At 40.3% G+C, this 13,700-nt stretch overlaps 1 protein-coding gene across 4 annotated transcripts in view; it reads right to left on the bottom strand.

Moving 5' to 3' along the window:
• OXCT1 (3-oxoacid CoA-transferase 1) overlaps positions 1-13,700 on the bottom strand; it is a 123,346-nt gene that overhangs the window by 101,912 nt on the left and 7,734 nt on the right. For all 4 annotated transcript variants that reach the window (XM_021700566.1, XM_021700574.1, XM_044917163.1 and 1 more), the window contains exons 2-5: positions 13,076-13,184; positions 11,918-12,008; positions 3,985-4,120; positions 579-728 (exon numbers count right to left, since the gene is read on the bottom strand). In XM_021700566.1, the coding sequence (XP_021556241.1) occupies positions 579-728; positions 3,985-4,120; positions 11,918-12,008; positions 13,076-13,184 (486 nt within the window). The remainder of the gene's footprint in view (positions 1-578; positions 729-3,984; positions 4,121-11,917; positions 12,009-13,075; positions 13,185-13,700) is intronic.

The raw sequence follows: 13,700 nt of genomic DNA, 5'->3' as shown, positions 1-13,700 counted from the left end.
CCTAGTATAAAGGTACCCCATCCTACCCAGCACTTTAAATAAAACTAAATTATTCAGTCAGCTCAAATATGTCCAGTGTACAAAAAGAAGGATAAAGGAGACAGGATGAATGCTCTATCTTATTATGTAATTACAACTGTCCCCTCTTTTTCAAAATTGTAGACAAACTTGTGATGTCCTTGGCTTTTTTTTCTCCTTCATCCACATCCAGAAGGGGCTTGAGAATGAAAAGTTTAATACAATATATATCATACACCTACTCTCTTTTCCACATGAGCATGATCAGAAGTTATAAATGCTCCTACGTTTGTTAAAACCTACCATAAAACTAATCTTGACTCACACATCTTATATAGATTACAGTTTCTTCCCATTTATTTATTCTGGTTTCTCTACGTGATTTTAATTATTGGCAGATGCTCAGTTTTAGCAGAAATTTTCCTAGCATAGGCCACATAGATGAAGGACAGGGTCTCTTCTTACACAGAGCAGATTTTATCTCACCTACCCACTGAGTGCACCTGGATCCTGTGCTGGAAGAGGTAGCCCGTGTTACCTGAATGAGAGCTACTTCTTACCTCTCTCGGCTTACTGGCAACGGCAATGCTGCCATCTTCGTTGTATTTGATCGGTGCCCCTCCTTGCTGCACCAGGGTCCCGTACCCAGTGCTGGTGTAAAACGCAGGAACTCCAGCCCCACCTGCACGAATCCGCTCTGCAAGCGTGCCCTACAAGTGAGCAACCACCACACCATAAGAAGTTCATTAAGCACACTTCTGTACGTGGATACGGAAACATTTACAGACACAGTTCCTCTCTCTAGAGGTTTATCATTCTAAACAGTACCTAGCACTGTATATTGGTGTAATTCGCTAACACGGTATGCTAGATTAATTGAAAACAAGTATTGCCCCTCTAGACAACAATCTCTCAATTCTTAATTTGCATTCGAATGTAACTGCTTCTTTGTATCATCGTGCTCTCAGCTTTCTGGTCTCCCACTGCTCTCCTGACATCATATTCTCCCAACAGTCTATTTGTAATATTTTAAAATCAATTTTCAAATCTGAAGTATATCACTTTAACTATATATATATATTTAAAAATATGTATTTAAATTTTGTGTTTTACTGTATGCCCTATGTAGGTATAACTTGAAGCTTATCATGAATAACAATGCCATTATTATATAATAATAATATGTTCATTTACTTAGAGTTCATTCTAAAACATTCTTAAAAGCATTTTATCTACTACATTATCTAACTAAGAAAAAATCCATAGTTAGGCAAAGAGTACAACATACAGGTAATTTGGTTTTTAAAAGCTAAGAGTACTTCAAATTTTATCTTAGAGTAGAAACAACTGTACGCAAAGTTTCTTTGTATCTTCTTTTGATCATCTTTATCCCCTTCCTAGGTACCAGTTGTTCAAACCTGATTTCCCTGGCTGCCCCCTGCCCCCAACTGCTTTCCAACCCAGTTCTCCCATAGGGAAATAACTCTGGCCCTAAATATTTCCTAACACCCACCCTAACCCTGAAACCTATTGTTACAGTCTAGCTACATCATATTCATACTACATAACTGATTGGTCACTCAGTAGTAAGAACTGGTTTAGGTCTTAGTAATACTATGTTAAAATTATTTCAGCCTGAAAACAATTTTCTACTTTAACTGGGTCCTTTAAATACTAAACTCAAAGTGGGGACTAAAAGTTGGGACTTCAGACACGGGCGTTTGAAGTAGGCTGGGATAATCTGGGGAAGGCAGGATCTGAAGCATAACTGACAATCTTCCAGGTAACAGTTTCTCTATTCTATCTAATAGTCAGAGATAAGTCCATTTTGTACTGTATTTTAAGTTAATAACATTCACAAGATTAAATCATCAAAACAACCATAACCTTCTCTACTATAAGATATTTTTTACGTCTACCCTCCTTGAATACTTTATTCCTGCTCTCTGTCCAATTGGGCAAGGACCTAAAAGTGGACAATTTCTACAGACAGGCTCTCTGCAGCGACCACCAACCCCCCTACATCCAAATCCCAAAGGGAGTCCTAATCCCTACCACTTCATCAACACTTCTCTGGCTCACAGGCTGCAAAACAAGTTGCCCAAGCCAATGTTTATTTACCTGCCCCTAAGTCGGGGAGAGAGACACTGACCTCTTTCAGCTTAAAGAAGGAATATAAAAGAAATACTAAGGAACTCCCATGTATATGCCCTCTGACAAAAGAAGGTATAATACAAAAGATAATAGAAGTAATTGAAAGGTTAATTTTCAAGGGCTCCACAACCCAAAGGAAAAGGTATCTCAATCTACAATGTGAAGAGGAAAAGTATATGCAATGGACTGAATTGTGTCCCCCACCAAATTCATATGCTGAAGCCCTAACACCCAACGTGATGGTATTTGAAGACAGGGCCTTTATGGAAGTCATTAAGGCTAAATGAGGTCATAAGGGTAGGGCCCTGATCCAGCAGGATTAGTGTCCTTATAATAAGAGACCCCAGAGTCCTTATTTGCACGTGTGCATCCTCTTTCTCTCTTCCTCCCCCTCCTCCCCTCTACCAAGAATCACATCAGCCTGTACTTGATCTTGTACTTCCCAGTTGCCAGAACAATGAGACATCACTTTCTCTTGTCTGAGCCACCGAGTTTGTGGTATTTTGTTACAGCAGCATGAGTAGACTAAGACAGGGTACCTTTTGTTATTTTCAAAAAACCTTAAATGAAAATGGATAAATACCAGGCACAGTGCAAGGCTTATGACAAGCACAGGTGCCCACACTGTGGGGTGATCGGGTGGGACGTGAGTAATGTTGTGAAGCCTCAGGTACAAAAGTTCTCCCCTACGCGCTCTCTCTAGACAAGCATATACTGGGAGTTCATTATTGATTTTTAAAATGTTGCTATCTCTGGGGCGTCTGGGTGGCTCAGTCGTTAAGCGTCTGCCTTCGGCTCAGGTCATGATCCCAGGGTCCTGGGATCAAGCCCCGCATCGGGCTCCCTGCTCCGCGGGAAGCCTGCTTCTCCCTCTTCCACTCCCCCTGCTTGTGTTCCCTCTCTCGCTGTGTCTCTCTCTGTCAAATAAATAAATAAAATCTTTAAAAAAAAAAAAAAAGTTGCTATCTCACGTTATCACCAATTTACTGAAGTCAGTGGTAATAATAATTCTGTTGACAAAAATAAAGCAGAGTGGTGGGTTCAATTTCAGAGATGAAGGCAGATGATGTCCAACTGGAAGACCAATACATATAACCTGTAGGCACAAATGGCTTCAAAAAGTTTCCTCTTGTTTTACCCAAATGGCTTCAAAAAGTTTCCTCTATGTTCTACCCAAATGGCTTGTTTTACCCAAATGGCTTCAAAAAGTTTCCTCTCGTTTTACCCAAATGGCTTCAAAAAGTTTCCTCTATGACAAACTCTTTAGCCAGTTAAGACATAGTGTACGACATGAATGGAAACCTGCTAGATTCAATTGTGGTAATTGCTTACTTGGTAAGGAACATCTATTCCCTGGAGACCTGGGCTCTGATTCCAGCTCTTATTCTGTGACATGGCCAGTTGTACCCTCCAGGGACTTCACTTTCCTGATGTCTCAGCAAGAACATATTCCTCACACATTTCTAATTCTATGATTCACAGGAACAGACCCTTAGGACAATCCCCAAGCATTTCAGCAAGCCCTACTGCAAGCTGCCAGCACAAAATGGACACCACAGTGCCAAGCTTACACATTTGTCCTGTAGCCTAGATATTGTTTACTAGAAATACCTCCCTTTTTTGGGGCACGGCAACAGAGGCTTTTAGTCTTCTAGCAATCGACAGGCGTGACCTACAAACAAATTTCCTTGGCCTGGCAAAATTGCATCCTTTCTGCCTTACCTCTCTTGCAAAAGAAAATTGCTAGAGGGAAATAGGTAAATTTCAAACTAAGTTACTATTCTAAAAGAGGAGCAGAGAAATTTTTCTTACCTGAGGTGTCAGCTCTACTTCTAATTCACCACTTAAGTACTGTCGTTCAAATTCTGCATTTTCTCCCACATATGAAGAGACCATGCGTTTTATCTGCTTGGATCGAAGTAAAAGGCCCAGGCCAAAGTTGTCAACCCTAGAAGAAAAATGCAAGCAACTTGCAATCAAAGCAACATCGGTTAGAACACTAATATCCCTGACTTCCGAAAACATGCAATATTATTCATTTAAAGGAATCCTCTCTGCTGGGCATTGAACCCATATTCTCTCGTAGTCTCCCACCACCCAAAGAGCCTTGCAAGGTGGCTGTTCTTTTCTTATTTTACAGCTAAGGAAACTAAAGCTCAAGACCTTTCAGTGATTTCTGCTGACAGATATCTTGGGTAGTAAGTGACGTAGCCAGTATTCAAACCCACACCAATCCTACAAGTCTGCCCTGCACCTTTCACTCTTTCCACTGCTCCCAAGTGATAGTAGGGTAGAAGGCGAGCAGACTGGATCTTGCCCTACACTCTGAAGGCGTATGTAAATGCAAAGGCAATGTCACTCTCCTAACCTGCACTGGCTCCAAGCAGAGAAATTCATTCTGTCCTAAAAAGTGAACACGCATTCTCCTATTTAAGAGAGAACAGGGGCGCCTGGGTAGCTCAGTAGGTTAAGCATCTGACTCTTGATTTCAGCTCAGGTCATGATCCCAGAGTCCTGGGATCAAGCCCCATGTTGGGCTCCTTGCTCAGTGGGGAGCCTGCTTCTCCCTCTGCCTGCCACTCCCCCTGCTTGTGCACACACGCTCTCTCTCTCTCACACACAAATAAATTCTTTAAAAAAAAGAAAAAAGAAGAAGGAAATACCAAGTGTTGGCAAGAATGTGGAACACCCAGAGCTCTCATATATGAAGAGGAGAATGTCAACTGATCCAACCACTTCTGAAAAATTATTAGCAGTATCTATTGATGCTGAACATATGGATATGCTAGGTCAGCAATTCCCCTCCTCGGTCTATGTCCAACAGGAATGCATACATATGTTCCCCAGAAGACAAGAATATTCATAGTCACACTGTCCATGATGGCCAAACACTGGGGCCTCCCCAGTACTACTCCACAGCAGAGCAGAAAAAATGAGCAGTAAGAAGGAATCAGTGACCACCCCTGCAACAATGGAGGGCTCTCACAGGTAAAATGCTAAGCAAAAGAACCACAAGAGAGTACTTACTGACCTATTCCTTTTATATGAAGTTCAAAGTCACACAAGACTAACGGATAAGATCAGAAGTGAGGATAATGGTTAAGTTTGGTGGTGGGAAAGGAAAACAGTGACTCGAAGGAGCACAAGAGGGGCTTTCTGGGGTACTGGTCATGTTCCACTGAAAGAATCTGGGGGCTGGTTACATGGGTCTGCAGCCTGTAAAGATCCTTCAAACTTCAAACCTGTGATATGATCACTTTTCTGTGTTACTCTGTATTATGCTATGATAAAAGTTTTTTTAAGAGACAGAAATACAGTGATAAAGCCAGAGCACCTCCCAGAAATAGAAGCCTTCATTTATGATCTCTCCCTCCTAATCCGAGTTCTCTCATGGCCTCTCCCCTATGGAGCCTGGGTCATCTACACTGTTCACTCATCCCATAGTCCTTTACTAAGTTCTTACTGCCCCCCCAGGGCTAGTATGTCAGGTCCTGGGCCAGGGGGAGCTCTGAGATATCAAGGGATAAACATGTAAACCTATAATTACAACAGAGGATGAGATGTGCTAAGAGGTCTGCATCAAGTGCAATGAGAACACTGAAGGTCACCCAACAGAGAGGAGAAAGAGGTCCAGAAAAGGCTTAAGGAAAATGACACTTGAACAGACTTGAAGAAAAAAGTCTTTGAGAGCAGAGTAGAGGTGTGGACGCAATGAACCAAAAAGGCAGGTGGGCAGCTTTGCAAAGGTGCACAGTGGTGGGATGGGCTCCGTGCTGAGTGTAACTGCAGTACAGACTGGAAGCAAAAGTGAGCAACAGAGGTAGAAGGCAGGCCAGCTTGTCACCTGTCACATGAGCCATACCACGAAATGAAGATCTCATCCTAAAGGATATGGGAGACCCTGTGAATAATTTTAAGTAGAAAATAACAGGGTATACAATTAATTGGAGAGGTTCAGTGACAAAAGGCCGGGAGATCAGTTAAGAGGCTTGAAATAATCCAGATAAGCAAAGACAACGGTCTGAACTAAGGCAGCCCCAAAAGGAGTGGAGAAAAAGGGGACCAGTCAAGGGATATTTGGGGGAAAATAAATCATAGGTTTGTTGCCCATCCTAATGTAGATACAGACCCAGTCCAGAATTCTGGCTTTGGCAATGGAACAGAGTGGGAGAATGGACTGGTGGTTAATTAGTCTACAGTCCCTAGTGACATCCCCTTGCTTGACCCAAGGAGGGATAAGTACGGTACCTTGTGTGACAAACCACTGACGTTTCTCCTAACAAGCTCGTCTCCCCCTTCACTTCGCTCTCCATCCCCACACTCCTCATGCCCACAAATGCCCATCCCCACTCAACTGACTCCTACTTCCCAGAATGCATCACTGCCAAGCCTCTAACCTAGACCAGGAGGTCTAGGCACACTGAATCCCTCCAAGTAGTCCAGGTAACTGTCAACCATTTGCTAAACTTGTTTATAGTTCTAGTCTTCCAATACTGAATCTGAGAACATTTCCCACTCACCACGAGTATAGAAGGAATAGCTATATGATTTATTCTTGCTTGTTTCAAAAGAAAACTAAAGCCTAAACAAGTATTTCCAAGAATGTACTTTTGAGATATGGAGAAATATGGAGAGAATGCCCTGAAGATTAATAGTATGCTTGGCCACTAGAGGGATCTTGGAAAAACCAGTTCTTCCACACACTCACACACAATGCCCTCTCTCTGTTTTTTGTCTGTTTTTTACCTACTCCTAATTAATACTTAGCTGGGCCTTCTGTTCTTCAGGTTAACAATTCCATTCTTCTAAATTCAGCTGCACCTGCAGCCTGCCCCATCCTTGCAAATCTTTAGTACAAAAGTAATGGAGTGATCTGTCACTCCTCTCTCCTACTCTACATCAACAATATTGGAAAATCCTGACTCTACCTTCAAAATCTATCCAGAATCTGAGCATTTCTCACTTCCTCCTGTGTGACCTGCACCATCTCCTGCCTAAAGACAGCAACCTTCCCTACTTCTACTCCTGCTCCCTGCAATCCACTCATAAAATGGCGGCCCAAACCGTAAGAATAAAACAAAATATGTCAGATCACGTCACTGCTCTGCCCAAAATGCTGCAATGGCATTCATGCAAAAGCAGGGGTCTCTAGAGTGGCCTGCAAGGCCCTGTAAGATGAGATGCCCTTGACATCTCAGACCTCATTCCTCCCACTTCCCTTTTGCTCACTTTTCTTCTGCTGACCTCCTCTCTGTTCTGCAAACACACCAGGCATACTTCCCAGGCCCTTTGCACTGGCCTCTCCCTGTCTCTGAAACTCTTCCCCAGGTAATGCAAGGCTCACCCCTCATTTCTTTCAAGTCTCTGGTCAACCATCACCTCAGTGAGTCTCTCCCTGATTGCCCGACTTTATACTGAAACCTGCCCCTCCATTTTCACATTTATGGAACATTTGTTGAATGAATTTATTGCTTGATTTCACTTTCTCCCTTCTCACTGGCTCAAAATGAAAATCACAAGTCCTCATGCTGGATATTTTCTATTTGCCCTTGCAGATCCATTCACCAATCTCCAGCTTGCCCTGTGCCGGGATGGCTGACTGGATAGACGGACTCCCTTGCCCTCTGGCTTCTGACCAGGTGCGAGAAGGACATCATAAAGCTTTCTTCCAGGTCCTGGCAGCTCCCTCCTCTCATTCTTCAGGCCTAAGACTGACGGTAATAGCGCTCTCTGATACTAACTCCAGGGTACTTCAATACCCATATTGCTTTCCCTCAACTCTGACCATTCCTTTAAAGAGAGTCCCTTTGGTAAACTCTCTTCAGTTACCCAATATGAGAGTACTATTGATATATCCTCTGGAGCCCTGTCTAAATAGTCATAACAATAAAATAATCCATGAAAGTGAATATAGTCCATTTGCTTTCTGTAGTCTTTAATATCTGAACCTCCCTCCAAGTATACAGGTCCATATGATAAACCAGAATGTACTTGCCCAATTCACTGACTTCAGAGATTTTTCCCATTACACACTCTTTCATGGATCTCTGTTTGGCTTTTCAACCCATTACACATTTGAACTTGGCTCTCTTTGGAGATGACCTCTCTGTATTTGTTGATCTTGGCTCTGGAAACTATGTATATTTGGCCTTTGCTTTCTTTTTGGACTAGCAACTGGCTTGGCAACCAAGCAGTGCTTAAGATGCTCAGCCCAGGCTACCCCCTGACCAGGTACAGAGTTAGTGTTTATGCCTCAAATAAGGCTGTTAGGTAGCTTATAATAAGTGTCTTTCTTGCCACATACTTTCCAACTCACGAATTCAGTAAACATGTATCCCTTCTTTACTGTGTATCAGACAATGATGATACAAAAATGAAAAAGGTAAAGCCCTTACAATAGGAAAAGAGAAGACAGACACAGGCCATCTTTTGCAAGTGAGAAACATAACATTTCTAATAGAGAAACATGCATATTAAGGCATCTTGCAGCTCTTTGATATTAAAGGCAATTTTGATGGACTTTCAAAAAGATTATCTTGCTTGCCTTTAGGAGCCAACATTTCCCTAGCACACCTCTGGAGGTAGAGATTTGACCATTCTCTTATGGTACCACAACCTCAGGTTCCAAACATTTTAGTGGTAAAAGAAGTCTAAAGCCAAGAATTCAATAAAGAGATATATTTGTGTAAAGCAAAACAGTATTTCATGGAAGACATAAACGTTCCACAAATATTTGTTATGTTCTGAATCTGAAATTTCATTTTCTGAAATCTCATTAATTGGAAATTCTTGTCAAAACAAAACTCTAATCAAAATAAATTTGCAACCATTTACCAAACTGTATTTCTCTTGTTTCCTCTCATTTTAGGCATGCTTAAATCTCAGTTACAGTATATATTTACTCTGATAATATCAAGAATATCAAAAGAAAAGAACAAGCTATATTCGGATAGCACATTAACTTACGACACAGTTATATGGAACAAGTGAACACTCACTCCCTTCCATGAGCTGAGGAGAGAAGTTCAAGTACACATCCCAGGAAGTGGTTAGCCCTTCTCAGACAAAATAATCAATTCTTGGAGGAATGCTTATAATCAGACAAGATGGCCCACAGCTCTCCATTGAGACCTTCAGAGCTGCAGCAGCCTCAACTAATAATAAAGATGGCATAGCAAAGGAGCCACCCACCTTTATCTACTGGTTCAAAACCCCTGGTGCAGAACCAGGAATTTTATTTAGCGTGAAAAGCTGCTCACTGGGTCCAGAATTCCTACAGCTGACTAGTATAACACCACATATAGGTAACAGTACTGTAACAAAAAGCACAGGAGCATATGTATGATCATACAGTACTTACAGGCTTCCACATGGAAGCTGGGCTGTCCCTAGAGTTGTTTAAATTCCCACCTTCAAGAACTGTAATCTAAAATAATCTTGTCATGAGGAAATGAGTGTGATTAATATAACACATCTATGCTTCCCTTACTTCTCTAATTGGTTGATATATAGTTTACTGTAAAACTTTTGGTTCCTACAGGCTTGTAATTCACATGTCAAAGTCTTCTAAAAAATCAGTGAAATGCATATTTTCAATTTTCCCCACTTTCCTAATCAATCCATATCAAAGTCCTGATTCATCTGAGTGATCCTAAGGGGGAATGTTTATCTCATCAAGACTAACAGTTAAGGGGCGCCTGGGTGGCTCAGTCAGTTAAGCGGCTGCCTTCGGCTCAGGTCATGATCCTAGGGTCCTGGTATGGAGCCCCACATCAGGCTCCTTGCTCAGCAGGGAGCCTGCTTCTCCCTCTCCCTCTGCCTGCCACTTTGCCTACTTGTGAGCGTGCTCTCTCTCTGTCAAATAAATAATCTTAAAAAATAAAAAATAAATTAAATAATATTTAAAAAAATAAAAAAGACTAACAGTTAATACTCCACACCAAGATAAGTTGTACCTCATGGCAACAGGTCTCACTGGTAACTAAAAACAAAACAAACACAGATCAAGAGCCCTGAGCTTTAGGAAGTCTTCCAATTCAGTTAGATCCTTCCATAAACAGCCTTTTCTAAACGAGAAAGCAGTTATTACTTCTTTTTTTTTTTAAAGATTTTATTTATTTATTTATTTATTTATTTAGAGGAGAAGGGCAGAGGAAGAGGGATACATAGACTTCTGAGCATGGAGCTGACGAGGGGCTCTATCCCAGGACCCTGAGATCATGACCTGAGCTGAAATCAGGAGTTGGATGCTTAACTGACTAAGCTACCCATGTGCCCCAAGAAAGTAGTTATTACTTCTAAGTTCTCTCCATTTACTCAACAATCCAAACCATCTTTGTTTCTCCAACAAAGCAGTGCTAAGTTTTCCTCATTTATCTGACTCTAATGGCCAAAACAAAGCTGTCATTCCTGTAGATCTCTGGGATTAAACCCACCTAATTAAGAGAATCAACTGCCAATGAGGGTGTGCAAAGTGCTTTCTTTGTGTTCAATGATGGTTATCAGTATTTACTCTGTATCAAGAATTTACATTGATTTATACACCATCCCTTGTTAGCACTGAGCTATCTGGAAAACCCAACAAAGTACTGATAGTCAAAAGTATTTTTTATAAATACAAAGTAAGCTCAAATAGCACGAGGTGCATTTAAGAAATAGCAAGTGATCATGAACAAGTTACTTCTCTATTTACGTATGAGTTTCCTCTGTTAGGGAAATGGAACAGATGATCTCTACAATCCCATCCAGCTCCAGCACTGGTGGGGAAGAAAAAAACTACTGTAAGCAAAAGGATCAGTCTGTAATATATACTGGAGAAGGACTACAATTCGGTATACAAAGAAAGACTAGAAGTCTTCAGAGGAACTCACAAAGGGGCAAGATCAATGAAGGCTAGAGAAGTTCTATAATTGGATAAGGCTTCTTTGAGGATGTGGAACTAAAATCTTAAAAAAAAAACAGATTTTTTTTCTTCATAACAAAATATATTTTAATGTGCATGTCATTATTAAAATGTTATGGCTATTGTTGACTATTTTGATATGAGATCCTACTGTCTTAAGTGCTGGCTGCATATCCTCCTCCTTCTACCAAGACCAGCAACATTTTTAATGGTTAGTGACCTCCTTATATATCATCTAGAATACGGCATAACCGAAAGAGAAGACTTGGAACAGATTTAAAACTGTTTGAGGGGCGCCTGGGTGGCTCAGTCCCTAAGCATCTGCCTTCAGCTCGGGTCGTGGTCCCAGAGTCCTGGGATCGAGCCCCGCATCTGACTCCATGCTCAGCGGGGAGCCTGCTTCTCCTTCTCCCACTCCCTCTGCTTGTGTTCCCTCTCTCGCTGTGTCTCTCTCTGACAAATGGATAGATAAAATCTTAAAAAAAAAAAAAAAAAACTGTTTGAGATCTTCCTCTATACATAATGATCTACAATAACATAGAGACATCTCTAAATTATAAAATGCAAGATTCAATTTGAAAATCTGTATTTTAACAATGTATTTGGAATTTAGAAAAATAAAAGCACATCGGATTAAGATATAAATCTATGCAAGTCTGCTTTACTTATGATTATGAAGGATGGTACCAAAAATATTTGAAGAAATGTAACCTCCAACTCTTGAGCTTGTTAAAAACTATCTTGTGATACTTGAGCATGTTTTTCATTTTATTCATAAACTTTGTATAATTATAGAGAACTGTCATTTCTTTCAAGCCACTTGTTTTCAAAATGCACACTTACCCTGCATTGTTGCTGACTGCAGTCAGCCCTTTTACTCCAGTCTTCAGTAAGGCTCCTATAAGATTTTCTGGAATTCCACATAACCCAAAACCTATTAAGTGAAAAAGACAATTTGTGAAAATGGTTATCTCTCAGGGAAATATATGTTATCCTTTTCCATAAAAAAAATGCAAAACACGTTATTAGATCTATTAAGCAAAATATACAGATGTATCTCAGCAATTCGGGAAGTGGCTACATAGCTATACCCAAATGTTCTGCACCATTAGATAGCATCAGACATAACCGTCAAACCTTTGAATCATAAGAATAAAGCCAAGTGCAACCAGTTAATATTAGCTATACATCACACACCTTGCACTTAACTGCACATCTATTACTGTCCAACTTTATAATTCAAACTTTATACAGTTACTTTTTCAAGCATGTTTGTTTTATATGCCTGAGTACATTTTGCAGAACCGGAAGCCTAGACCAATGACTTTTATTTCTTTATAACTTCCGCAATTTGTCAAATAGTATTGGGTTTAAAATGGACATTCAATGACTGGTCAGTTGAATGGATGAATGAATGAACAGCAGCCCTAAAAACAAGCCTAGATTCCTGTGACCAAGGCCTAGAAATAAGAATAAGAATAAATAAAAATTATAAGAATCAGGCAGTGAGTTTAATGAGTGTGAGACAATGATTCTAAAAGACATTCCAAACAAGGTGCAGCAATGAACCCAGAGGCTTCAACAACAGAGATGCGTATATGCTTTTTACCTCCTAAAATGAGGAAGGACAAAAGGAATAGCTAGGTAACTGATGAGAGCAATGCAAACGTTTTAGTTAAACAGAATTCCCAAGGATCTAGGAATGTTTTCAAAGCTACTAATAAGACATCACCATTTAAAACTTCAGCTTTTCAAAATAATAGAAAAAGAAACACAAAGGGAAAAAGTGAAACATTAAGTGCTAAACCCTGCTAAATTTTCAAGATGAGGACACTAATAAAATCATTACATAATGAAATAATTACATAATATGCAATAAATGACTAAAAATAAAATAAGTGGCATTTCTGATCTCCACAGCTTTGCCACTGTGATTTCCCTGCTTTGCTAAAAACATAAGGATGTTACCATCACCAAAAGGAAAACAATACTATTACTCACCACCAACCAGTATTGTTGCACCATCAGGGATGTCTTTTACAGCTTCCACTGGATCTGTATAAAATTTGGTATGGCGACGTGTGCTGGTTGAAAAGTAGCAAACACATCCCTAAAACATTTTTAAAAATTTTTAAGTGAATCATCATTTGGAGATACATCTTTATTTTGCATGTATACCAATGTATTCACTTTTCATACATACAAGGATAATTTCACTCTTTGCTCTTTGAAATAGAGTGGGGCCATAAGTAATTCATCTTAAGAGTAGGAAAGACATACTCTATCCATAGATTATCACCAGAATTCCCTTGTGATCATGATGGATATCTTCCATTGTATAAAGGAAAACTCTGTGTCATTTGTGGCCACCCAAAAGATTGAAAGTAGATAGCTCATTCACTGGGACTCAAACTCACAATAATGATGCCATCAAGCATCAGTTTCTGATAGTGAGCTAACCTTGCATTCAGTCAACAAATATTCACTGAGAATGTACTATGTGCCAACTATTCTGGTGTTTACTCCCATCTAGTAAATATTAAGACATGACTGCCACTCTGCAGGAAATCAAGTACGGTGTGACCAGTATACAAATACATAGTTGGGCCCCTGACCCAATCTTACA

Source organism: Neomonachus schauinslandi, chromosome 7 (genome assembly GCF_002201575.2).
Source record: "Neomonachus schauinslandi chromosome 7, ASM220157v2, whole genome shotgun sequence".
Lineage (NCBI taxonomy): Eukaryota > Metazoa > Chordata > Mammalia > Carnivora > Phocidae > Neomonachus > Neomonachus schauinslandi.
This window is presented reverse-complemented; position numbering and strand designations above follow the sequence as displayed.